Here is a 25,091-nt window from a genome sequence, read left to right as displayed (position 1 = left end):
CCAACTTCTTGGATACTAATCAGTATGGATTGGTTCATACAATATAGTCCATTTTCTACTATTCTTCAGATTTTCCTAGTTCAAGTGTATCAAACACTTTTTCTAATTTGGCAGTTTAATACTGGCCATTCCAGAAGGTTGGGGATCTGAGATCTCCTACAGAATACTCATAGAACAGTTCTGGATATGACCAGCGACAAAATGTTATATGTCTGTGATACTTAAGTGCCAAAGGTTAAGCAGCAGCAAAATGAGGCCAAAAAAAATGCCCCAAACAGTAATCTAGGTCTTGACTTAATCAATTTTAGTTCCTTAAGAGATTTAACTGTAAATACTTGCTATGATTTCATCAAAGTGTTCATTTGTTCTTGGGGACAAATACATCAGATGGTTAGCCACGGATGGACGAAATGTTTTTCTGAGTCTACTGAAAAATGTTAATTTTTCTTTTGTGTTAATGTCAATTTAATCAAGGTAACGGTAGCTCTAAGACAAATTTAATCTTTCTTTAATATCTTGTACATGAAAACTTCATGCTACTTCTGTTTACAGCAGAAAGGTCAAAAACATTCCCTATGGAAAGTCATCCTACTTTATTCTCTTGGTAAAATAGTTTTTTAATCATTATTTCTGTTGGAGTGGTTTCAAAAATTGTATCACTTTTAATATGATAATTGTGTTAGAGAATTTTTCCATGTTTGCAGGTTGGATTTCATATGCTTGAATTTTACATTCACAACATCTGCTTTCAAAACCTGTTTCTTTTTGGAAGGTTGTTACCTCTGTATTGTGTCTGATTCTCACATGAGAAAACTGGCACTGCGCTGTGCTTCTTGAAGCACTGGCTCCTGTTGCCTGTTGCAAGGCTACTGCTTTCAGCACTTTGATTCCCGTAAGGGGCCGATCAGGCTTGGGTCTTCCAAACTGGAGAGTGTAGTGGGAGGAATCCATTTAGATTCCATATGCAGTGTGCACAGACAGAAAAGGCTGTATTCAAGTGGTTTTCATATATCCCTTCTACTGCAACACATTTGCCGGTCCTCAGAAGTATGTTACATTAATTTACATTTAAAATGTTAAATAGAATTCTGCTTTATTTTCCTTCATGAATGAAAAGCAATTTGCCTTTTTGAGAAACAGTAAAAAGCGGTGTGCAGACTGGAAAACAAGCTCATTTAAGGAGAGTGTTGAGAAGAGCAGGCAGGCAGGAGTTTTCCCTACCTACCGTTGGGGGGAGAAGGAGCAGGCTGCTAGATTCTTCTTGCTGCACTGAAAAAAGTTACGTGACAGATGGCCTTGTTGTCATAAATAAAAATAGATTATTGTGGTCAAACAGTTCTGAGCATGATTTTCACAGTGCTTCACCCCAGGATGCTGCTGGGAAGTGCAGAGAAAACAATGTGTAAAACCCCTTAATCTGCACAGGAGCTGATACTGAAAACCAAAGCATAAAACTGCAATTTTAAAACTGTGAAATTGCATCTGGTTTGTAAATAAACATTGCTGTCATTTACACTGTTTGGTTCAGTAAGGCAAAAGCTTAGCAATCCACAGAATGTGTTTACAGCCCTGAGCTGTTTGACATGAGCTGCCAGCACAGCATTGTATATGTGCAGCATCCTGTACTTTATACATAATGAATAACTAGGTAGTATATGATTTAATCTTAAAATATTTTATTAAGCACAGATAATAATGCAGGAATCCATGTAATAAAAAAACTTCAGAGAAAAAGCTACGTTATAATGAGTTACTATAAATATTGCACTTAGAATTCTTATTTTACATATATAACTCCTTAAAAAATGGACAATTATTATAAATTAATGGCTTCCAAGTAACTGGAATTTGGTACATTTCAGATCAGATTGCTGTGCTGCAAATCTTCAACTTTCATATTCAGGATTTGTAACTGATGCCACTTCATGCTGGAATGGGCTTAGGTGGGTAGGAGGGAAGAAAGGGTAAGCTTGGTCTTAGTGCTGACAGTCAGTGTTTTCATGACGTAAACTAAGTGAAAATTCTTTTCCAAGAGAGATGATAGAGTGCAGCTGCAGAGTTCAGTTTTAACATGTTCTGTTTTTCAAGGCATTCAGGATCTTTTGGTTCTTAGCCTTAAAACTCATGACAAAGCTGTTGGGAAGGACTTTGCCTCTACCGTCTTCTTCTACTTGACCCATGATGATGTAGTTTAAACCTACAAAGGAGAGAGAATGATATTACAAGGCAGAACTCCAGGGTGTGATCTAGTAAGTACAGTTCTGTATCTGTGGTCTGCATTCATTTTCACTCTGTTACTGCTGTCTTGTAGCATTTTTTCCTTCCTACCCAAAGCATATACAAAGCATGCAATGAACCACAATTACATAAAAATCAAGTAGATAAGTAAGCATCTACTGTATAGTTAAACATGTGGGAGATATTTTTTAAATACAGATTGTCAAATGAGTCTAAAAACCATTAGAAAGGCAGTATAAACACTGGATAACTTAGTCACTAACATCCAAAGAGGAATGCATCTCATTAATTTTTGGATATTTTTTCATATGCTCAGTTTGTAGGATAACGCACCTAATTCTTTCGATTCCCTTTTTCTCCCCCAAGTACATAAACATACTCTAGAAATATATATAGGCAGTTGGGTAAGCAGAGTGGACTTAATGCATGATAAACCCTGGCTTTGGAGAAATCAGATGGATTTGAATATTTGCAAGGCTTAGAAAGGTTAGAGATTTGTAAGGCTTCAGACAGGGAAGAGTGGTGTTATAGGGGAGTAAGCAGAAATGCACAAAGTTTAGATATTAAGTAATGGCTATTAAATAATTCACAGAGATTTAGGGAAGAGAAACAAAAGTATGTTGTTTGGAGCCAGCAGTCTACCTAAAAGGAGACAATCTGTTCCACCAAGGATGCTATTAAGTCTCCCAGACAGATGTCTGGTTTCCAGAGAACTAAAGGTAAAAGAAAAAGAAATCTGACAGGGATTGTTTGCTTTGGTACTGCCCCCTTTGAAGTAATACTTAACATTTAGGACACCACTGGCATTTACGTGGGTTTTCTTTTTTTGGTGGTTATTAGATTATGTCGACTGTTTCCTGCTATCGCTCCATCCACGTATGTTCTCCTGTTTTACTGGTTTGCTCAGGAGGAAATACAAACCTGAATAACTAGTTGTTTGTGCCTTCATTTCATTTAAATATTAGTTGCTTATTATAGAATCAATTATTGTAATTCTGAGTTTTGTGGTCGTAGTTCAAACAGCAATTTTCAAAACTTTTCCTTTATAAACAAACAAACTTACCTCTTCTGATGAGAGGACATTGCTTACATACTACAACAATCTTGGCGCTCATACTCTTGCCTGCTTGCTGGATTGCTAGATTTCCCTCCTTATATACATTAATGATTGATATTGTTGCATGCAAACTTCCAGCACGCGTTATTGCTGTGATTACTGTTCCAGTTATTACTAGAAAAAAGACATTTGATACATTTTAATTAGTCTTTTAGAAATAAATTTTGGGGACCATAGAAACTGAATTAACATACTAGTCCTTAATAAAGATGCAAATAATACCGGAAACAGTCTATCAATGTGTGGCTGATGCCAGTAATAAAAACTCACTACCGACAAATTGTGGTGGCACCAAATATAAAACTTTTCCTAGAATGCATCAATCAGTTTGAAGCCCTGTTCTAAATTTTGATAATTTTAGTTAAGCACTACAGCGTGATACTATTTTCAATGACTAATCTTAAAACAGTGGAGAAGATGAACTGAAAATACTCGAGCACAAAGCTGAATTCCCAGCTCTCCTGCAGTCTCATGCTGCAGTGACTTCATTCTGCTTCAGGGTGCAGCCACTACCCTGGTCTGGTTTTCAGCAAAATGATACTAAACTGCCCCCACTTCCCTGAAACAGCAGACTTTCTCTAATCGCGCATGGGTTTAGCTATAAAATTAGAGTGAATTAGATTTAAAAAGAAAAAAAATGGTTTGGGGACGAAGTTGTTCCATCCAAGTTGGCATACAGGATTAATGTTTGTAGGGCATCTTTTAAGGGAATTAAGAAGCTAAGTATTGATTTGGGAAAAGCCTCTGAGACATAACAGATCATCAGTGACAATGCTATCCAATTATACAGCAAACACCCTTTTTTATCAGTGATTTGTGTCTGTGGATGAAAAGCACTGGTTTTAAGCTTCCATGCCTTTTAAATTATTTTAAAAGTATTTTGGAAGTTTATAAACTGAGTTGTGGAACAGTCACCAGGTATGGCATAAAATGTGTATTGCTGGTTACAGACGAATGAGATGATGATACAATAATTGAATGAATGCTCTCCTACAGGAGGTTGCCTTATATTTAGTCATTTGGTTTTTAGATTGAGGAGGTATGTTTGTTTCAGACATTCCTGCAGTGCCTATTTCAGAATATCTCCAAGAGCATTTTAAGTGATACACAGATACTGATGTCAGATATGCAGTGAGAGGATGTAAAAACATCACTTATGTATTAATTAAAACTCAGAAATACATCTGGTAAAATTCCTAGATGTGTAAACATACAGTGTCAAGTCAATAAGAAACAGACTTTGCTTTCTTACCAAAGTTGCTTGAACAGTAATTGCTTTCAAGAGTCCCACTCCTTTTACACTTTTGCTGGCACAGGGCAACTGTAGGTTTCAAACCTTTTTGAAGAGCACATAATAAATTAAAATAAGATATTTTGAAACAAATGCAAGCAGTATGCTTGGGGAGATAAAAATCTGAATATGCACATGAACGCCACAATAACCATATACCCCTTTCCTGCCATCAACTCCAATCTTCTTTCCATGTGCGTTTTAACGGAATTACAGTGGGATTTTTACAGAGAATTTGTTTGATTGTGCTGTGATTTTAAATGTGTAGCTTGTTACTGTTCTTGCCTATTGTCATATAGTCCTTGCAGTACGTTTTAAGTATGGTAACGTTAGATTACAGTAACATTTACTTCAGAGGGAGGGAGTGGGCTTCTGTCAGAAATTACAGTGCTGTGATCAGAATTCAAATTCCCGTCTTTTTTTTTTTCTAATTTTTTTACATAGCTTCATGACACGAAGTGCTGTATAATTGCTATTGATGACACTGAAACACATTATAATGTGTGAATTACCAACTTAACATTAGGGGCTACAGCTGCTTGGCACTGATTTACATTTCCTTTCTGAAACAATGCTTTGCTAAAAGACAAGTAAATACTCTCCTTCACACCAGCTCCTTATGTTGGATATTAGTAGTCTCTGTACTTGATCTGGCTAAGACTTTGCACATAACGTTGTAGTATTTTTAAGGTTTTAATGTACTTTTCAAATTTGTTTGGAATTGGTCGATGAGGTCACAATTACTAGAAGGACAGAGCTGAGAGATGGACAGGTTAAAAAATAGATAAATCAGACAACCTACATAACCCTAATTTCCCCCTGAAAGAAAATAAATTAATTATGAAGAATATCTTGGCTTTTTTTCTTTAGAATGAAGCATTTTGCAAAAGTCTTAGCCTATAATTTCTGAAAAAGAGCTTCTGACCGATTTCTTATTTATGTTCTTACAGTTCTCATGTATATTTATACTTCTCTTTTAATGAATTAACTGATGCTTTTTATGAAGATTTCTGAAATTCAGCTGAGAGGCAATTTCTTTGTCTTCCGTGTACATCCATCACTGTTAGATCTTCATGTTCATTATTTTGCCTTTCAAATCTCAAGTTTAAAAATTCATCCCCATATTTTTCATTGATGTGGGTTTGGGTTTTTGTTTGTTTTGCTTTGAATTGTGTTTGGTTTTGTTTTGCTCATTTGTTTTTAGTCTTCACGTGATCTTCACTGGTATTCAGTAAGACTCTTCAGAAAGCTTGCAGCATGAGATGTGACAGCCTTGATTAACTGAGACAGGGTGTTGGAGGTAACTTTAAGAAGTGCTTTATAGTGAAAAAGAGCTGAATTACTTATTGTTAGACTACTAGTCACATCAGAATCATTTCTAGGTCATTATAATTGCATGTTTTTCATGTTTATTTTCATCTATTTAAAATACCTCAGTCTCAGTATTTAAGCAGCACAACTTCTTGGTTTCCTGCTGACAAGCCATTTCTGTCCTGACTTCTGATACACTTTAAGTACAGATCAGGTTCTGTTGCAAAACATCATAAATAATTTGGTTTTGTGCTATAACTGTATCTTAAACCGCTCTCATTCAGGTTATAAAAATTATAAGAATTTGTCCCTTCAGTATGTCAGTAATGAGGTAGTTTGGCAAGGCCTTCAGAGAAATCCTTCCCTGATCTTTCATATGTTCTGCTTGGTCTTAAATATAAAAGGAAACTTATTTTTAGTTTGCCATATTTCTTCATAAATTCTTGTCCCTGAATATCTTTGAATAAAAACAATTCTGAGAGCATCATGTTGACAGGATGTTGGCAGAATCTGAAGAGGGCTCAGGCGGCTTCCATAACAATTTATCGTAATAACTACATGAAGAAAAATATGGCCAGATTTTTACATATTAACTTATTTAGAAGAAAAAGTTCCTTGAAATAAAACTACTTCCTGAAATATGTAGAACTTCTTGTACAAAAGAATTTTCTTCACATTTCTATGGAATTTGTTGAAAGATGCTCGCTAGTTAGCTGTCAAAAATTGAGAAGAGACGAGAACATTCTCTGAGCTGGAGTGAGTAACTTACAGTGAACTGGAGAGTTTTTAATAATGTTAACTAGATTCTATGTGCTCTCCTGAGTATATTAATTTTAATTAATTTCCTCAACATCTTAAATACTAACAAACCACAAAAGTAACTTTTAAGATACCTTCTGTTAATTTTTTCCCAAACCCTCTTCTCCTCCTGGAATACATTATTTTTCTATTCAAATAAAGCCAATAAAAACACATCTTACTTGGTGTAGAAGGGGTTGTTGTGGTAGTAGGTGGAACTGTAGTTGTTGGTAACTTTTTTGGTCTAAAATTATAATGGCCAATAAAACCATCAGCTGTTAAACTTAAATCAGATAAAAACTGAATGAGCAACTCATTTTTCTCAGATAGAATAGGCCTGGAATAGAAAAAATAATTTCCATTAGTTTTAATGTCAAAGCAAAAACCCATTAATAGAATTCTTCTCACCAAAAAAAAAGGGGGCTTCATGTTTATTATTATTATAAATGCTCCATCTGCCCCCAGACTAATACTGAAAATACATGTTCCTTTGCTAGCATGTCAGACACTGATGTTATAACTGAGAACCTCATTCTGTTGAAACATAAACCTCTGCTTCCTGAGGGTTATGTCAGAGGGTTATGTCATCTTTAAATTCCTGTGTGGCTTCATTGCAGGCTTCACTTACATGGAATGAAGAGGACCAGATTAATGCCCTCAGGAAATATAATAAAGAAATCCTCAATGGATAGCAGAGGTGAGTAAATGTTTTGGGGTTTTAAATCATTTTTGTCTATTGAAAAATATATTACATATTTGGAAGGCCCGAAGAAAATTAATTTGATGTTGGACTCTGGAATTGTTCAATAAAAACACTAAAAAATATTTGGGGTTAATACGACTTCTGTGGACCCAGGTACCAATGATTTATTACTGAGGCCTTAGAGAGCTAATGCTGTTCTTTTGTTAGGATTTGAAAATTCATAAACAAGCACTCTTCTGTGTGTTAATTTTCAGTTCATAAACTCTGTCATATCTATTGTGACACAGTCTCTGGATTTAGATGTAGTGTGATGAGGCTTCATTCAAGACTACCATTAGAGCAAACTGTATGGCATGCAAGTCTAGCAAAGGAACACTTCTCTTGTTCTTTTGAGCATTCCACAGACCTTGTCTCAATATTCATTTATAATTATTAACACAGATTATCTTGTTTGGAAAGAGGAAGAAAAAATAACATAGAGATAAACATAGAGGCAAAAGATACTTGAGAGAAGAAAAGAGAAAATGGTTTTAAGATGTATTTTCACTAAACTGACTTTGTTGCTTCTTCTCAGGAAATATAGAGTTCACGAGCCTTTAGCAGGAGTTCTTCAAGATGCTTTTTAGGGCTTTAAGAGTAAAAACTTGTCATTATCTCCTTTTTTTTTTTTTCCTTTTTTTTTTTTTTCCAGGTATTTCAGAAATCAGCTCACTGAGGGTTGAGTTTGACATAACCAAAAGTAAGTGCATGATTATCCGGAATTCTGATTTACAGTTACTGTGGTAATTGCGCAGATTGATTTTCTTACCACAGTATTGATGCAGGCTGCAGAATTAGGAGGGGAGTTACCAGCTGTAGGAAAGCTTTGTTCTGCTTGCTGAACACCAGAAGTAAAACACCAAGTAAGCTAAAAAATTTGACCAGTGTATCCTGTCCTTTTGAAAAAAGGCTTTTTGTCTCAAGGGTGGAGGGTGTGTTTGTTTTTTAGAGTGATGATTTCTCTTAATTTATTATTATGATCTATACCATTCATTTATGTAGTGTGCTAATTGCACTCAGGAATCAGGTATGTGGTTATGCTGTGTGCTTCCTGGTCTACAGTTGGATCTGGGTTCACCTTTGCAACCACCAAATGAGTTCAAGGTATCCACTTTACTAATCTTTCTTAAGTATGCTGTTTCTGTTACAAAATGCCACATTACATTGTCTGTAACTACTGGTTAATGAGTTCCACCTTGTTTAATTGCTGTGTCAGATCTGTAAATAATACTCTATATAGAAGTCCTCCTTTATGATTCAGTTTACATACCATGATTTCAGTATTTTTAACAACAGTGGTCCTGTCCTTACTGTTCTTCTGAACCCAGCTGATAAATTTTGGTGAGAATTCTGCAGAGCTAGTGGAAAATCCCCAAGAGCCGTACTTTCTCCCTTTTCACTGGATACATAAGCTGTCTATATATTATTTTGTAAGGGAGAATGTCTATTCAAGCTCTGGACTAGATCAGGATAGTAAGCAATGCTGTCCTAAAGCTGTCTTTCAGGAAACTTCTAACATTCTGTAACAGGAAATCTCATCTCTGAGCTATGTGGCCTGGGTCTGAGCCCAGACTTCTGCCCTTATCTGCCTGTTGCACAAAGTCCATACTAAAATGACTACATTTTTTGAAGCCCACTAGGGCTTTGGCAGACCAATTCACAGCTTTGACCTGCTGTGGGGGAAGATGCTGAGCCACAGTTGAGAGGTGGTTTAGGAAGCCATTCCCGGTCACCTCTCAGGGATTAACTAGCACTTCTTTCTTCTGCATTGCCTTGTCAGCCAAGACCAGATCCTGATGGTTCAAAGCATACTGCACAGCTGCGCTATGTCTTAGCTGGAAAGAGGCAACTAAGTCACAGGGACTGGAGGCCACTGGCTTCATTTTGAAGGGATGTTGTTCCCTGCTGTCTTTTGAGAACCAAGGGAAGGATAAGATCTTGTAGAGTTCACTTCTCACCTCAGTTGGAAAAGGTCTGCAATGTTACTACTAAAATAGGAAAAAAATAGAGAAAGTTAAATTGGACTCTAATTGTGCTCTGTTCAGGTAGGAAACTAGTCCGTGTGCTCAATCATCCTTTGGATCCAACTTGTGCTCAGCAAAACACCCATGGCAGGAATTGAAGGTATTTGTATGGAACATTGCTAGTTAAGTATTTCTAGGGGGAGTTTCAGTTAGGCTATTTACTTTTTGTTTATTTTACAGGAGCTTAAAGGTAAATACCTTACTGATCTATGTTAAGGGTTCAGCTGTAAGGGATGGATTTGCAAAGTCACAATGAGGTTCTCATGCTATGCTCCTCCATGAGGTACCTGTCTACCTTGTCGTAAAGCACTAAATAACATTACTAACCTCTGTCATCTGCTGGCCATTGTGTTTTACTCTGTGTAAAATACTGGCATGTGTCCAGTAGAGTTCCTTTGGGGAAGAGTGTTTTTTTTTTTTTAAACTTCAGATGATGGTGATTTGTTATCTGATATATACTGGTGCTTACAACATTCAGCTCAAAGAAATGTATTGCTTGTTGGGAGATGTATTTGGTCTACCTGCAGTCATTCCAAGTGCCACAGCACTGCAAGGTAACAGTGCATGGCATCTTTTTTTCCAGGCAAAACTCTAAGCTGGAAAGTATGAAGTGGCTTTGCTATGGACACATACATGAAGCAAAAATGGAGGAGTCCTGAATGTCATTTGGCAAAGGGGTGGAAGTGGATGCCCAAGACTTGTAACCCACCTTCTTGCCATATGGACTCTTTAATACTAACTCTGCCTTGCATGGTCTCCTTCCATACTACAGCCTTTGGGTTGGAGGCAATAAGGAAAGACAGTAGTGAAATTTGTCCTGCAAATAAGGAAGTTATTATGTACTACAGCTAAAATTTAGTCTCTTGCATCATTTTAATGGCCTAAATTAACTAGCACTTCACAGTTTTACCTGTAAGACTTTCTGGTGTCAGTATCTTTTTTACAGAGCAGGTTTTTAACTTTATTACAAGAAGACAGCGCTGAACTTAAGCCTGAAAAGAAATATTTTATATTTTATATATTTATATATTATTAATATCTTTTCCAAATTGGAACTTGGTGTTTAAAAAAAAAAGTGCAACTCCAGACCAAAAGCTTGAGGTGGCTGAAGGAAACTGAAGTTAATTTTAGGTGTAACACTTCCCTTAATTAAATCCTTACCAAATTTCAAATACATTTCTGTAGGGCTAGGCTTACTTCCTCTATTTCTAGCATTGTCATGCTATTAGGTAATGATCAGAAATAGCAAGAGAAAGAGTATAGCTGCTGCATGGAGAAGAAAAGTCTTTTTAGAATTCTGCAGAATGTCTGCCTCCCCTCTTGTCTCTGGAGGGTATACCACACAACCTTAGAAAAACAACCAACCAAAAACCAAAAAACCTCACAGTAAATCTCGAGAAAGACTGAGGCATGCACCTCCTCCCCTTATACCATAATTAGTTGCTCTTGGGAATCAAACTAGCTGTCACTTCTGAGACTTAAATCTATTCACACACTTCCATGATTTTTTAATAGCTTGTATTTCTTCATCCCCCTTCATCTTGTAAAGCTGCTCAGTTTTAAGATGCTTAATGGAAGGGGAACAAGGGAGGAAAAAAGTTAGAAATTACTAGCCTTACTCAAAGAAAGGCATACTTTAAAAATAATTATAATCTACTATTGCTACCATTCCTTGCACTGGGGCTGTTTCTGGGCATTGGAGAGGTGGGGCCATTACAGGGAGGTCTCGTGTTTATTTGGGGTGGGATTTTGAAAACGTTGGGAGTGTTTTTTTTTGTTTTGTTTTGTTTTGTTTTGTTTTGAGCAGGGGTGAGAAGGATGGTGGCAGCAGCATTTTGACGGTAAAGCTGCTGAAAGCCTGTGGTGCCACCCAGCACGCTCATGTGCCAGGAGGGGACACACCTCGGCACAGCTGGAAGAGATGGTGAACAGTGACACACAAGAGATGGATGGAGCAGCCATGGAACCTGCAGAAGGGGTGTGACTGAAGGTAACATGAGTCAGATCAAGTGAGTCAAGAGCCAAGAGACTACGGAGTTCAGCTGGATCCTGCGCTTCAGTATCTACCATCAAAATACAGTAAGTGATGCTAGTGTTCAGCTAGCATTAATACTGGTATCATACCAGTATCAATAGTGTTACTGTTGGCATTATTAAACTGAGCTCTAACGAGCCTTGAGGGACAGAATAGAACATGGGTTGGAGCCAGGGCTAGTCATGGAGGGACAGAGGACAAGAGAAAAACTCAGGAGAGACAAGATATTAAACAACTCCTAGAAATGCAATTGGAGATAGAAAATAAGATATTTAAGGGAAAAAAAAAAAATCTTTCAAAAGCCTAGTACAGAACCATTAGCAAAGTGACATATAGTGTTGTAAAGTTCCTCATCAAAGACAGTTAGTTACTTACGCTGGTGGACTGTCTCCACAATACTTCCCAATCCTTTTTGCATCGTTGATTTCCCCACCATTAAACACTGCGACATAGTCATATCTGCAGTAGTTGTCTCTCTCCACATCAAACTTCTCAAACTTTAATTCTATTAGCTGCAAAGACAGTGCAAGTAACTTACTAAGGCTTTGGTATGCAGAATTTGAGCAGTACTTACAGTAAATGACCTCTTCATATGAACTACTAAATGATTTTTGCCTTCCATAAAGCAAGTCCTTAATCCACTTGATTGTGGATTTGGTATTTGAATCTCTCTAGCAAACACTTCCAAATAGGACCTTAATATTCTATATAACGTTTTGTTCTCAAGTATATGCTAATATAACTTCTTGTAGTTATCTTTATGAGTGAATGTAAACTGAATAGTAATAGTTAGGTGTTGCACTGTTTTTAAAGAAACTAACTTAAATCTAAACCACAGAAAGAGGGCTATTAGTGCCATTGTATCACCCTAGATACGCTAAAGAAAAAGCAAGGCCAAAGTTGGTAAGAACCATTTCACTGACTAGATCAAGAACAGATTTTGAGCCACTGCTCTGTGGTTGCAAATCCTGTATTTACTTGAAGTAGAAATAAGAAGGTCAAACACAACAATATTAATAGGAAATTACTAAATAGTAAGACTAAAACCAAGGGAAACTAAGTAGTTAAAGAAAGAATATTTCCACACAGAATTTCCATAAATGTTAGGGCTTCAGAAGTCCTAGCTGTGAACTAGTGTAACTGTTATTTCTATTACTGATGTTATTTTCTCCAATATAACTTGTAATTTATGTACTTTTCAACTCAAGAAAGAAAAACAATGGGAAAGAAATTGAATGTATGAGTCTGAAAGTAAGTCCTGCAGCATGATTGTCAATTGTGTGCAGCAAGGAAGGAAAACACAACATAACTACATGAATGAAACAAAGGTAATGCCTGCATTTAGGTTGCTTCTTTATATGAAGTACAACAGTATTTTTAATCATCCTCCAGTAAATAGCACAAATGAGACTTGAATGACAACACTGAATTGTGTATGCAGGATTTCTCTTTGAAGGGCTGTATCAAACTAGATGCTATTAAATGTTTTAAGACTACAAAGCCATTTGTAGATCACCTACATGTTAATTTACTAACATAGTAAAGGTGATCTTATTCTACATCTGTAATAAAGGTAGCCTGTTATCACCTGATGTTTTCGTTTTGTCAGGATATGCTTTTGCACTATTGACATATAATTACATAATGACATCATTATGTTACCTCAAAAGTATAAGTAGCCCAGGGCAAAGAGAAACTTCAAGGACAGTGACTTGGTTTCTGAGACAAGCAAGAGGTTTGTTTCAAAAACCTTGTCACCAATATGGGAAAAAAATGCACTATAATTTGAAGTACTTATCTCATTAATAGGCTTATGATCAAAAAGATGGTATAGAAGGGAGTAATGCAAATGGAAACAAATGATGATTTTTTCCATACACAGGAAAAGCAGCATGCCATCATGCCTACTTTACTATTGTTCATGAGTACTCTTTGCACTAACAGAGAGGTATTTCATGATAGATTAGAAGCTCTTCACCATCATGAGGAGCTGCTCCATCTTCTGAAATAAATGAAGAAATTATTTGGTTATATTAGAAGCAAAACACTGGCTTATTTTATTGCTCACATGCTTGTGAAATGCAAGTGGAGACAGTGTGACCTAAACTTTGGCAAATGGGAGAGTGAAAAGCTTTTTATTTGAACGTGGAGAGAGATGCTTACTCACTACATTTTCAAAAATTGCCTTTGTTATTGTCAAAACTCTCCCCTATTTGCATATGCAAGCAACCACTTTTGCAGCACATGAAAGATACATATTCAGACACATGGATTTATGGAGCAGGATGTTGAAAAGGCACAAGATTGTGCCTTAATTTTTATGCTTACATTACATTTCCTAGTTCTGCTCTACAAGCTTGGGAAGAGTTTTTAGGCTTATCTAGAGATGGCCGAAAAGAACTGACGTAATCTGCAGTTTAAAGATAAGGTTTTAAAAACGACTGCCTCTCTATAGGATTGTTAAATGACCTGTATCTAGCAAGCAAGGAATGTGGATTAAAGAGAACAGGAAAGACTAAGCTGACATACTGCTTCAGTTCAAGGGGAAAAAATATCTTGAGAAATGGAAAAGCATGAAAGATCTGAAGAATATATTTATCTGGGGCAGCTTTTTTATTTAGAGGATTATGGTCACGAGCAGAAGATTAAGGAAAAAGTTTTCTTTCCATGTAGAGGAATGTAAAAAGCTGGAGATAGTTAAGAAAAGCAACCTATCAAACATGCTTGGTGACCAGGATATTCAATCACTGTAGAGTTTCTGCCAGGTTACGGAGCAGATGGCTCAGCAACAATCACAAAATGTGAAGCTAGGACTGAGATGAGCTCTACAGCATAGGGAACAACATGTTCTGGCCATGTGTAGCAAACAGTGGCAAATGAGCCATATTTCTCTACTGTTAGATCTCTGAGTCTCACTGAAGTGGTAATGTACACTCTGAAGGCGTCTAATTAAGCAATCATGTTATGAGATGAAGCCTTCAAAATATAAAAGAAGACAAATTTTATGAAATGTACATTGAAGATCCCTGTGCAAGACACATCTGAATATATTCCCTATACTGCAAGCGGAACCAATAAAATAATTTCTGCTTTTAATAAATTCAGTCAGCTCTACTCAAGTCCCTCTGTAACAAACAGCACTAATGCTGAAAATGCTACAGATGGAGTTAGACTTTAAACTTAGCATTTGTCATCATCATGCCTGGTGCTGAGATGATCACCTCCTCTAACTTAATTTGCATGATGTTTAGTTAATTAACAAAATCATCTTCAAAAGATCCTCTTTAAAAGCCTGACCAGCCACAGATGGTCTGAAAGTTAAATACAGGGGAATGTGTCAGCACACATAAACCAGCATGTAATGTTTAGTTTCCTCAAGTGAGCCGGGTCATGTATGAGAGAAAGGTGAGTTCAGCTGAGGCTAGGTGGGCCCACACTACTCCAGATTTCAGCCAGACAGTGTTTTCACTGTTGGGTGCCATGCAAGCAGCACATTGCATGCACAGGCTGTTGGCAACATGTCAATGCTGGTGGGTCGCGGGAGGTGCGGGGCGATGGTGGCACCTTACCTGGTTCTTCGGGGCAACGATATGCCAGGAGCACGTAACTCCGGCTGGGTAATCCCGCTCTGGCCAGTTGGGCGTTTGGAAGGAGCCAGAAGGCTTCTCCAGTCGTCCCCCACAGTACTGATCCCCTGGAAGTACAGTACACCGTGCAAAGTAAAGGCCAAAAGCAATGTGTGTGACCCAGCTGATGCGCTGGCTGGTGGGGGCTGTGAAGCCTCCAGGCAGATCTAGGCCAGGGCTGCTCCATGCTGGACACAGACAGTTCTGCCCAGTTCCTGCTGGCCCCAGTGGCTGAACCGCAGGGTACGGCTGAGCCCAGCAACCCAGCTGGTGGTGCCTTGGGGAAAACAGATTTAAGAAAGGGCAGAAAGATGAAGTGAAAGGCGGGGTACAGTGAAAACCAGCCCTATGAGCACTTGGGTCAGAGGAGGAGGAGGAGTTGGAGCATGGCTTCCCCACAGCCCCTAGTGGAGCCGTGTGGAGGTGACAGTGTTCCCTAAAGGAACTGCCACCTGTGGAGAGCCCACAAGGGAGCAGGTCATTTTTCTCTGTATCTACTCCTCACAGTCCCAAATTACAAGCCTATATCAGGTATGTAATCTTTACTTATAATACAATTAGGAGTCTTTAATAAAGTGACTCTATCATCTCATGGTTGTCTAATATGTATTTCAGAAAGTAATCCATGCTGATGGAACTGGAAGGACTAATGAGTTAGCTGTCATCAGCCCAAAAACCTGTCTAGTCTGGTAGCAAAATACCAAAAGCCTTGAAAAGAGTCAATTGGTATGGCAGGAACCCAGTAATATAACCTCCCTGTAATGTCCCAGATTTACCAAGCAAAAGGTAATGCCTTTTTGTTCAACAACCCCTACTAAGTTTTTCTTTCATACTTTTTCCTAATTGTTTTTAAACCCGATGTAGAAATTTTCAATCCGTGATGTCCTGTGGCACAGCACTCCACCATCTGACAGCTCAATGGGAAGAATCACCATTTCCTTTCCTTTGTAGCCACTTGCTCATCTGCCTCTTGTATTAGAAACAGTGGCTGTGTTCCCCGTTCACTTTTTCCACAGTGGCCATGACTTGAGGGCCCTCTCCTATACCCCCAGTGAGCTTCTCTTTTCCAGCCTGAAGTGATCCATGAAAAGGTTTGGTTTTCATACTGTTTTCAAAAAAATGTTAAGTTTCTGTATTTTTTTGTTACTTACTGAGCAGTGGAAGGATGCTTAATTATTGCTTTTGTTATTATACTCAATTACTGTTTTCATAAATTATTCTATTTCAAACCCACGATCTCATTCCGAAGTACTACAGTCAATTCAGAGCCTGTAGTATACATGAAGTTAGGGTGTTTTCTCCCTTATTTGCAACATTTATCTACATTGAATTTAATTTTATTGACAAGCTATTAGCATATTGCTCCTAGATGCAGTCCTGCAATTCAAAATAGTCAGCCCTCCTCTTTACTATTTTCATTAACTGTTATGGGTAATCAATTATACTTCGCTATTTGCTAAGTAAGGTAATTAACAAATACATTGAGCAACACAATGCCTAACATTTCTAGCATCACATCTTTAGCATTAGTGTAGCTCTCCATAGAGTTGTACAGTTATATTTGACCTCAGCACATACATAACTGACAGTTACCTCTTTCATGTGGTTCTGCTGCAGAAAACTTTGCAATGAATCCACTTCCAGCCGTATTAGCATCTGAAGTCATCTGCACCAACATTTTATTGCTGTTGGATACAAGGGCACCTGGTTTCACAGTACCACAGAATCTGCCGATGCGTTGTCCATTGGCATGGCCGTTGTATATATCCACAAAGTCATATCGGCACAAATTGTCACTTTCCAGGTCTAAATATCTAAAAGAAAGAACTACAACTTTTCCTTCTGGAACCTGCAGAGAGAGAGAGAGAGAGAGAGAGAGAGAGAGAGAGAGAGAGGTGTGTGTGAGGGGGATGTGTCTTGAGGTGTGACCGACATATCTATCTGATCCCACTTTTTGCATGGATATTTTCATGTCCTTCTACTCACACCAATTAAGCTCTTTTTCTCAACTATGCTCTAGTATGTTTTTTAAGATCATATGGGACCAATCATAAAAATAAAACTCTAGCCATCTCTGTGAGCATTATTGTCTTCCTGATGCACTGTACCCTCTAGCCAGGCTGTCACAGTTATATGCCTTCACCTCCCCGATCAGTTTGGCATGCTTCACTTCTCTGCTGAAAGTATTACAATCAACCATGCAGCTCCCTGTCACCAAGTGAGGCCAGGAGGATAAGATTAATGAGATTTTCTTTAAATACAGAACAAGTAATTTACAATTTTGAGAAAATGAAATGGTTCTTGTTATCTTGCTGATGTGTCATATTATTTATCAACATAATTTACATTTGTAACTCCAAATGGAAACTTTACAGCTAATACTGTACAACCCCAATAGTCAGCTATCAGAGTGGGTTCATTTAGCATCAAAGCTGAAGTGAAAGAGTTATATTTGGAAAGAACATGTGAAACTATAGGCAGAGTTCAAAAAAACAAAACAAAAAGCACCAAACATTTGTGGGTGTCCTCAATATAGAAGAGTTTTGTTTGCTGAAATATCTGGGGAAACGTAAGACAAGGTAAATCTTCTTAAATGCTTGTATCTGTGGACATTGTGAAAGAGGCGAGAGCAGTGAAAAGGATGTAAATTACGAGAGCATAATAGTTTACAAGGAGGAGAATGCTTCCTTGGATAGACTTGCAAGCTTTTAAGAGCATAAGCAGCACACTGTGAAAACTATTCTAATGAGCACTCAACTCTGTTTAACAGGAAAGGAAGAAGGGAAACGGTATTTTAAAGTATAGAGGGAACTTAGGCAGGCAGACCGTAATTATCTTCATTCAATTCATAGCCTGGTAGAGTGGTTACCAATTAAAATAATTGCAGCTGTTCTGTTTTACTGAGACACTGCTATGATTTTCAGCTTTAAATATATAACACACACTTAATATATCTGCAGTAAGTCCACATTTAAGGCACTTCATTTAAAAGTTCATGATTTTTTTTTTTAACAGTGACTCATTTTAAAACACCAGTTTGAGATAAACTAGAACTGAACTGTGCCTATAGGAAATCATTAAACAGCATTGGAATTTTATGAGTCTCAATTGTTAGAAATGCCTTGTCAGATGGAAGTGGATAGATGGAAGCGACTTCTTAACCACTGAAGAGAGTAATAATAGCAACAGCTCCAAATGTAATGCAAAATATGCTGTATACGTGCTAAGGTTACTTGCTCATGCAGATGCTTTTATGTCCAGTGCCAGTACTGATTGCAGGGCCGACTTCTGCAAGGGCTGTTCCCATCTGTCCAGGGCCCATGCAGACACGGGCTGACCAGCCCCACAGCAGTTCACATTGTTGCACAGAATGTCATTTCAGAACATCTTCCTTTAATCCTTGTTCAAAGTTCTTTCCAGAACTGCATGCAGCTCTCCTGTGGTGACGTACCTTACTACTACTACTACATTAAAACCACAAAACTCATTTAATCTTACCCAGAAATTCCACAGCATGATGCCTATGTTTTAGAAAACTTTAAAGCCAGATGTTATGTTTAAACGTCATGCTACTGAAATGAGCAAGCCATATAGCTGGTATAGGAAAATAACCCACATGTATATTTATTCAGCATAAGGCCAATATAGATGTGTGGACATTTTGTAAGACATCCTGTGAAAGCAATATGACTCCTTGAATCACTGCTCTCGTAACTAAATGCCTCATTATTGCATTCACTTTTGTCTGGTGGTCTGAATCACCAAGAAGCTAAGAAGAATTCAGGATTCATGTCAGGAGACCTGAATGTTATTTGTGGTTATACCACAAACTCTATGAGACAAAACAGATCAGTTTAAAAAAAAAAAAAAAAAAAAAATTTGGGTGTAAATTTAGTCAGATAAAATTTGATTTTGACAGCTAAATAAAAGCAGGTTTTTTTTTTTTTTTTTTTTTTTTTTTTTTTCCCCAGAAGTAGTAAACAGCTGTATATAAAATAACACATGCTCTTCTGGGGTTGGAACACTTGTTATTCTTAAGTCTGTACAACTGGTATAATAGGAATTAAATAAGGTGACCTTTAAAGGTTATCATGTTTTATCAATTTGATACAGGCTGAGCTGTTTGTCCAACATTTCCTACAACAAACCATGGTTTTCAGTGTATTTGCAGTTTTACTATCTTATCTTTAATGAGTTTCCCCTTTTCCTTCCACTGTTTTTGAAAGTTGAGCTGCTCTATCACATTAGGTTAGTTTTATCAGTACTTAGGAGATTTTAACCTACTTTCTCAGCATCAGTTTCTTCTTTGAAGACATCTTGCCCCTCCCAGAGTTTGGAGAAGAAAGCTGAAATGTGAGAGGTGGCTCGTTCTGGGGTAAGAAACAGGCTTTTTGCTGTCCTTCTAGAAATGTGTTCTGGTTTATCTAAGTCATTATCCTTCAGTAATGCCAATGGGATCTCCCTGACAGCTCTGCTGCATGAGCACATTGAGCCAGCACTGCTCTGCTAGTGCCAGCTTCACACCACTCACTTCTGCTGCCAGGCTTTCCCCTCCCTCCTGCTGCCCCAGGGGGGCATTGAGAGAACCAGGACAGGGGACCGACCTGCGCTCAGGGGGGAAAGGAGGCTGGCAAAGCAGCCAAACTCTGAGTTGCCAGTCAACCATTCACTCAAGGTTCACTCAGGTTCTCCTTCTTCTCTTTCCACCATTGACTATGTTATAGTATACTACATTACATTATAGATTTCATTACAGAATTTAGTCTCTCCAGCTTCGGTTAATTCAGCCTACTTACCTTGGCCAAGACTGTTCCCCACAGATGTACTCAGCCACATGGTTGTGTATGTTCAACAAGGAGCCTATGCCAGACCTTAGTTGTCAAAATAATCCTTGCTCACATGTAGCTGAATTTGGGGAGATAAGTTATTTATGTATCATGTTTATATATATGTTCACACACACAAATGCGTGAACTCAGTTCCTTAATCACAGGCACTATGTACTGTCATTCCTATATAAACTAATGTTATTGCTTATTAAAATTTGTCATGATTCACAAAAAATAACAAAATAACAAATGTGTTTCATCATGTTAAGATGAATTGAAAGTTTGTGGTCTGACCAGATGACATGAGAGAGTGCAGATGATGGTAGTTCCACACTGTGGCAACAGCCACACCAGTTAGCAGCTATTCCCAAGGAATCTCACCCTGAATACAGGCATCTTTGCAAAACAATACTTTTATTTCACTTCTACAATTTCCTTTTTAAAAAGTAGAAACTAATGTGTTAAAATCTGCCAGTGTTTATCCTAAGGCTTTAAAAACATTGCTCCATGAGAAACCCAAAGGGAGAAAGCACAGGTCAGCATGACTCAGTTTTGTTTACTTTGAGACACGTCTGAGCCTGATGCAGTAAGAAGACGGGATACCTCAGAGGAGGAATTGGAAGGAATTGTAGCTCTGTTCTTAAAAAGAAAGAGGAGTCAAAGGAAGAAGTGATGCCTTCCCTGCAGGGTGTGCCTTATTTTTCTGTTTTATCCATCCAGCTGGTATCTCACAATAGCAGAGCCACAACATCTGCCCCTCCTTGTCAACTCAGTGTGACCGACCCATACTTGCCCTTGGCTTTTCTTCTTACTTGATTCTCTGGACTTTTTTAGGATCAGATATTATGACACTGAACTCACATGAAGGACACCACTACTTTTCACAAACTTGCATTACTCCTATCGTAGGTTAAAGGAAAAGAGCAGTCCCTGAATTTTTAGGGAGAGTTGTTCTAGAGCGTAATGCCTGTAAATCATCTGTGTAGATTATTAACTTCTTAGAAAGGGCGGGATTATTTCAGATATGTACAACTCACCACAAAATAAGGTTCCCAGATCTTTTTTTGGTTGCCAATCATTGTGGGCATTTCACGTAATCTTAATCAAAATTCACTTACACTTAATATACTTGAGCTGTTTTTCTGTTTTTGTTCTGACCGAAAACAAAGCTTTTTCATGACTGGGCCTCTTTAACAATCTGGCAAGATACACTGTCCCACTCGGAATTCCAAGTTATTTATTTGAGATTATTTGCTTTGGAAATAACCTTTTGTTGGTGAAAAATCCTGAAATGCCAACCTTCTGAGAAAATATTTTGGCTGATTTTTAAAAATAAATTGTAAATGTTTAATATCAAAATGCTGATTGTATGTTTTGCCACAGTAGTCCTAGGTAACTTTCAAAAACATATCAGCTACTTTCAAGCCAAATATATTAGTTGTCTCTGCTGAGAATGAATATGAAAGATATTTGGAATTACATCCTGGGAAGAACCATAGTTCCTGCCCAGTCCCTTGTTCCCTAACTCTATCATCTCCAGCCACAGCAGAGCAATTTTAAAAAATCGTATCAGTTTGCTCTCCCTGGCAAAAGCACAAGATTATGTTAAACTGTGTCTTTTCAGTCCATACAACCATGGGTGAAGACCTGTTCTCTACTAGGAGGGAAGCTGCACAACTATATGGGAAAACGAATGTTTAAAATGTAGAGAAAACAATCCAAAATATTTCAGCCCCCCCAGGGCAGATTGCCAATGCCCCAGATAAGTAAAAATTTTCAAACCCTGCTTATTGTCAGCAAACCTGCTGAAACGCAGCTCTCGAACCTATAAATATATAACCTTACATAACTCTGACGGTCTTAAGTATCATTTTTGCACATAAAGTTGTTAGACTTTTACGAGAACTACAGTCTGCCAGAAAAAGACAGGACAGTAATCCAGATTCTTGGACTATGTGACACGTTTATGTGAGGTGATGGCCAAGAAAGGATTACAGAGTATTAAAAGTAAATGTATATGACATTTTAGATAAAGCTATATATGTTACTATAGGAAAGGAAATAGCTGTACAAATGACTTCTTAGCAAAGCCAACCAAAAGCTGCTGGGTAGTCTGCCAAGGTTGTAATATAATCACAAGCATGTGCTGAACACTTCTTAGAGCTCTTAGAATAGAGAAGCTGTTTTCTTTAGCCAGCTGAAAAAGTCCCAGTCTCTTGAAATAACAGAACCATAATTGAGTTAGAGAGACTCTTCTAGCTCTAGCAAACCAGTTGGAAAGATTTCAGCTGACACCTGAATGCTACATTGCTTTATCTGTATTACCCATAACATTTTCTAAGCCTACTTTCTTCTGAAGAATGAATTAGCTGTCACCGCCTCACTGGGGATTTCTTCTCTAGAAGATGAGATCCTCTAGTTGAGAAAACAACAGCCTCATGCTTCTTGTGACCCAGATGCAAAGTGAATCAACGTCTCTCCAGTCTTGCAGACTTGTCAGATCCTGCATGAGGCAGACGGTTTTCAGGAAGGGAAGGTGCTCGCAGCCTTTGGCTAAAACTGACAGGCAAAAGCCTTAGTCACCTTCCAAGAGCAGATGCTAAATGAGGAAGCCTAACATAGTAACTGCAGCGTATTTCTTCATGGCAGCGTAACTTGCTTTCCTATTTGGGTGCTACTGCAAACTGAGCCTCAGCTGTATCCCCTTGCTTGGGTAAGTCGCTTTCTTTTTACAGAGGGTATGGACTGAGTCTTCCTAGTTATGATAGCCTTTGCCTTCCATGTACCCTTGCCTGCACATCCGAAACACAGTGTTCTGCATAATTCACAGGGAAAAAAAAATCAGCCTGGCATAGTGAACAGTAGTGTTTAAGCTACTGCAGTTGTGCAGCTCTTCAGCACTGGGTGAGCTACAAGAGGGTAGGCATACACCAGCCAGAAGGGCAAGAGTAAATGGCAGCACAGCAGCAAAGTAAGAGTGAGGCTGATTGTGAATTGCCAGAAACCATTGAGCTCCCTTCTGTGATCCATGAAGCCTGAGTGCGGGCACAGCTCTGCTACAGCTTTGTGGTAAGGCTGCCCACATCTGTGCAAGGCTACCCTGGATGCTCACATCTTGCTGGCAACAGCACCGTTAAGTCTGCAATGAAACCAGCTGGTGTGGATTCTTTAAATACAACTGTTCTCTTCTCCCTCTACTTCCAGTAGAGGATGAAGGGCAGATCCATGGGATTCATCAGTAAATTCTTTTTCAGGGCTACTTCCATTTGTAGTCTGAATTTTTTAACGGTAAAAAAAAAAAAAAAATACAATCTTGTCACCAAAATGATAATTTTCCTCCAGATTCAATTTTGAACTTTTGAAGATCCAATACCAACTTATATTGATAAATTAACTTTGTTTATTTTTCCTTCTGTTTAAGGCACGCATGCATGGCTCCAAATAGAATTTGTGTCTGCTCTTTGGATTGTAAACTGGGCCACGCTAATTGCTGTAATCTCAGCCTCTTCAGACAGCAGGAAGCATGTTTGTTTACAAGCATACGCGACATCTCACATTGTACTCTTCCGGATAATGCCAGTCACGGATTAAAGGTAACCTTTAACTTGGCCCTAGTAATAAGGCAACATAAAGGTGCAGGAGGCGGTTGCTGCAGCTTCACTGGTATCCTTCAGATGAAATGATTAAAATTACATCTTTTTCATTTGGTACAAGAGTCATTTAACAGAACTCTGTAAACAGATCAATGTCTCCTGCTTTGCGTCAGCATCTCTATAGTAGCAAGAGACAATTATCATGTAGCATCCTATTCAACAGCCATTACCTAGCTTGTAATGCAGCCTTTGAACTAAGGCCATCTTTGTCGTCAACTCAGAGACTCATTTTTTTCATACTTTTTTGTACTTCTTTTTCTTCTGTCAAATCCACATTCTAGGCCTGAATGTCACAGTAGATCTAAGTGCACTGTGCCTAAAAAAGAGGGGAATTTCATGGGCAATTTTGGAAGGCTCAGTTTGGGCAGACACGAGGAAGAGTAATATTTATTCAGAACTCTTTCTCTGAGTTTGTGGATAAGGGCACATCCAGCACTGAAGTGTTTAGTTCTAGCTGCTTAATGCTGTTTGCTGCTCACGAATACGATGTCTCTGCCCTACAGCCTTATTTCAGCATCAAAATGTCAATCACACCATATGCTTTTGCATGGTCATTTTTAAATTAACACCACTTACTGCTTTGGCAGTTTGCTGTATGCCATGTTCAGTTGTGCTGGCTGGTAGATCAGTGTTATTAGCATGCTACGAGTAAACCTGTTCCCAGTATTTTTGGTTTTGCTTGAAACTTCAGTTTCTTGTTGCCAACAAATTTTGCTTTTCTGATGCCTTACATTATCTACACCTTAAAGCTTTACTTTAATCCTTTTGATGTAACTATTGATTTCTGTAATGATGGGGAGGGTACATACTCGCTTTTAAGGGAGTTGATTTTAAAACCATTAGAGGTGTTTCTGTGGAAGTCAAATAAATTTTGATTCTGCTAATAGACAAGGTCAGTTCTACACTGCACCTTTCAGCAACTGTCATCATATCAGAGTAACCCTAAAACCCTCCCGGTAGCTGAGCTGCTCTGAGTTACTGAGGTCATTGCTGCACACATCTGCTATCCCGTACGAACCACTGGCATTAACAACAAGCAGCTCTTCATTGAATCACAGAATTGATGGTTGGAAAAGCCCTCCAAGCTCATCTGGTCCAACCATCCCCCTACCACCAATGTCACCCACTAACCCACGTCCCCAAGCACCACGTCCAACCTTCCCTTGAACACCCCCAGGCACCATGACTCCACCGCTTCCCTGGGCAACCCCTTCCACTGCCTGACCCCTCTTCCAGCACTGAGTTCATGATAGTGAAGACTCTTACTGTGATCTTCCAAGTGCATTTGCTGTTCGGAGGGTAGACTCCAGGAAACCCTTCGCTCCCAATAAACCCCGACTCTCCAGACACAACTCCTCCACATGCAAAGGTGGGCCTGAGAACAACAAGAAAAAAAAAAAAAAAAAAAAAAAAAAAAAAAAAAAAAA

The 25,091-nt window shown here is 38.3% G+C and overlaps 1 protein-coding gene across 1 annotated transcript in view; it reads right to left on the bottom strand.

The window, feature by feature from the left end:
• Positions 1 to 481: 481 nt before the first annotated feature.
• PCOLCE2 (procollagen C-endopeptidase enhancer 2) overlaps positions 482 to 25,091 on the bottom strand; it is a 25,129-nt gene continuing 519 nt past the window's right edge. The window contains exons 2-9 of the mRNA XM_035334402.1: positions 24,931 to 25,039; positions 16,776 to 17,031; positions 15,126 to 15,250; positions 11,932 to 12,068; positions 6,938 to 7,092; positions 4,608 to 4,691; positions 3,302 to 3,469; positions 482 to 2,197 (exon numbers count right to left, since the gene is read on the bottom strand). Of these exons, the coding sequence (XP_035190293.1) occupies positions 2,067 to 2,197; positions 3,302 to 3,469; positions 4,608 to 4,691; positions 6,938 to 7,092; positions 11,932 to 12,068; positions 15,126 to 15,250; positions 16,776 to 17,031; positions 24,931 to 25,039 (1,165 nt within the window). The 3' untranslated portion in view covers positions 482 to 2,066. The remainder of the gene's footprint in view (positions 2,198 to 3,301; positions 3,470 to 4,607; positions 4,692 to 6,937; positions 7,093 to 11,931; positions 12,069 to 15,125; positions 15,251 to 16,775; positions 17,032 to 24,930; positions 25,040 to 25,091) is intronic.

The sequence above is a fragment of the Oxyura jamaicensis genome, chromosome 9 (assembly GCF_011077185.1).
Source record: "Oxyura jamaicensis isolate SHBP4307 breed ruddy duck chromosome 9, BPBGC_Ojam_1.0, whole genome shotgun sequence".
NCBI lineage: Eukaryota > Metazoa > Chordata > Aves > Anseriformes > Anatidae > Oxyura > Oxyura jamaicensis.
This window is presented reverse-complemented; position numbering and strand designations above follow the sequence as displayed.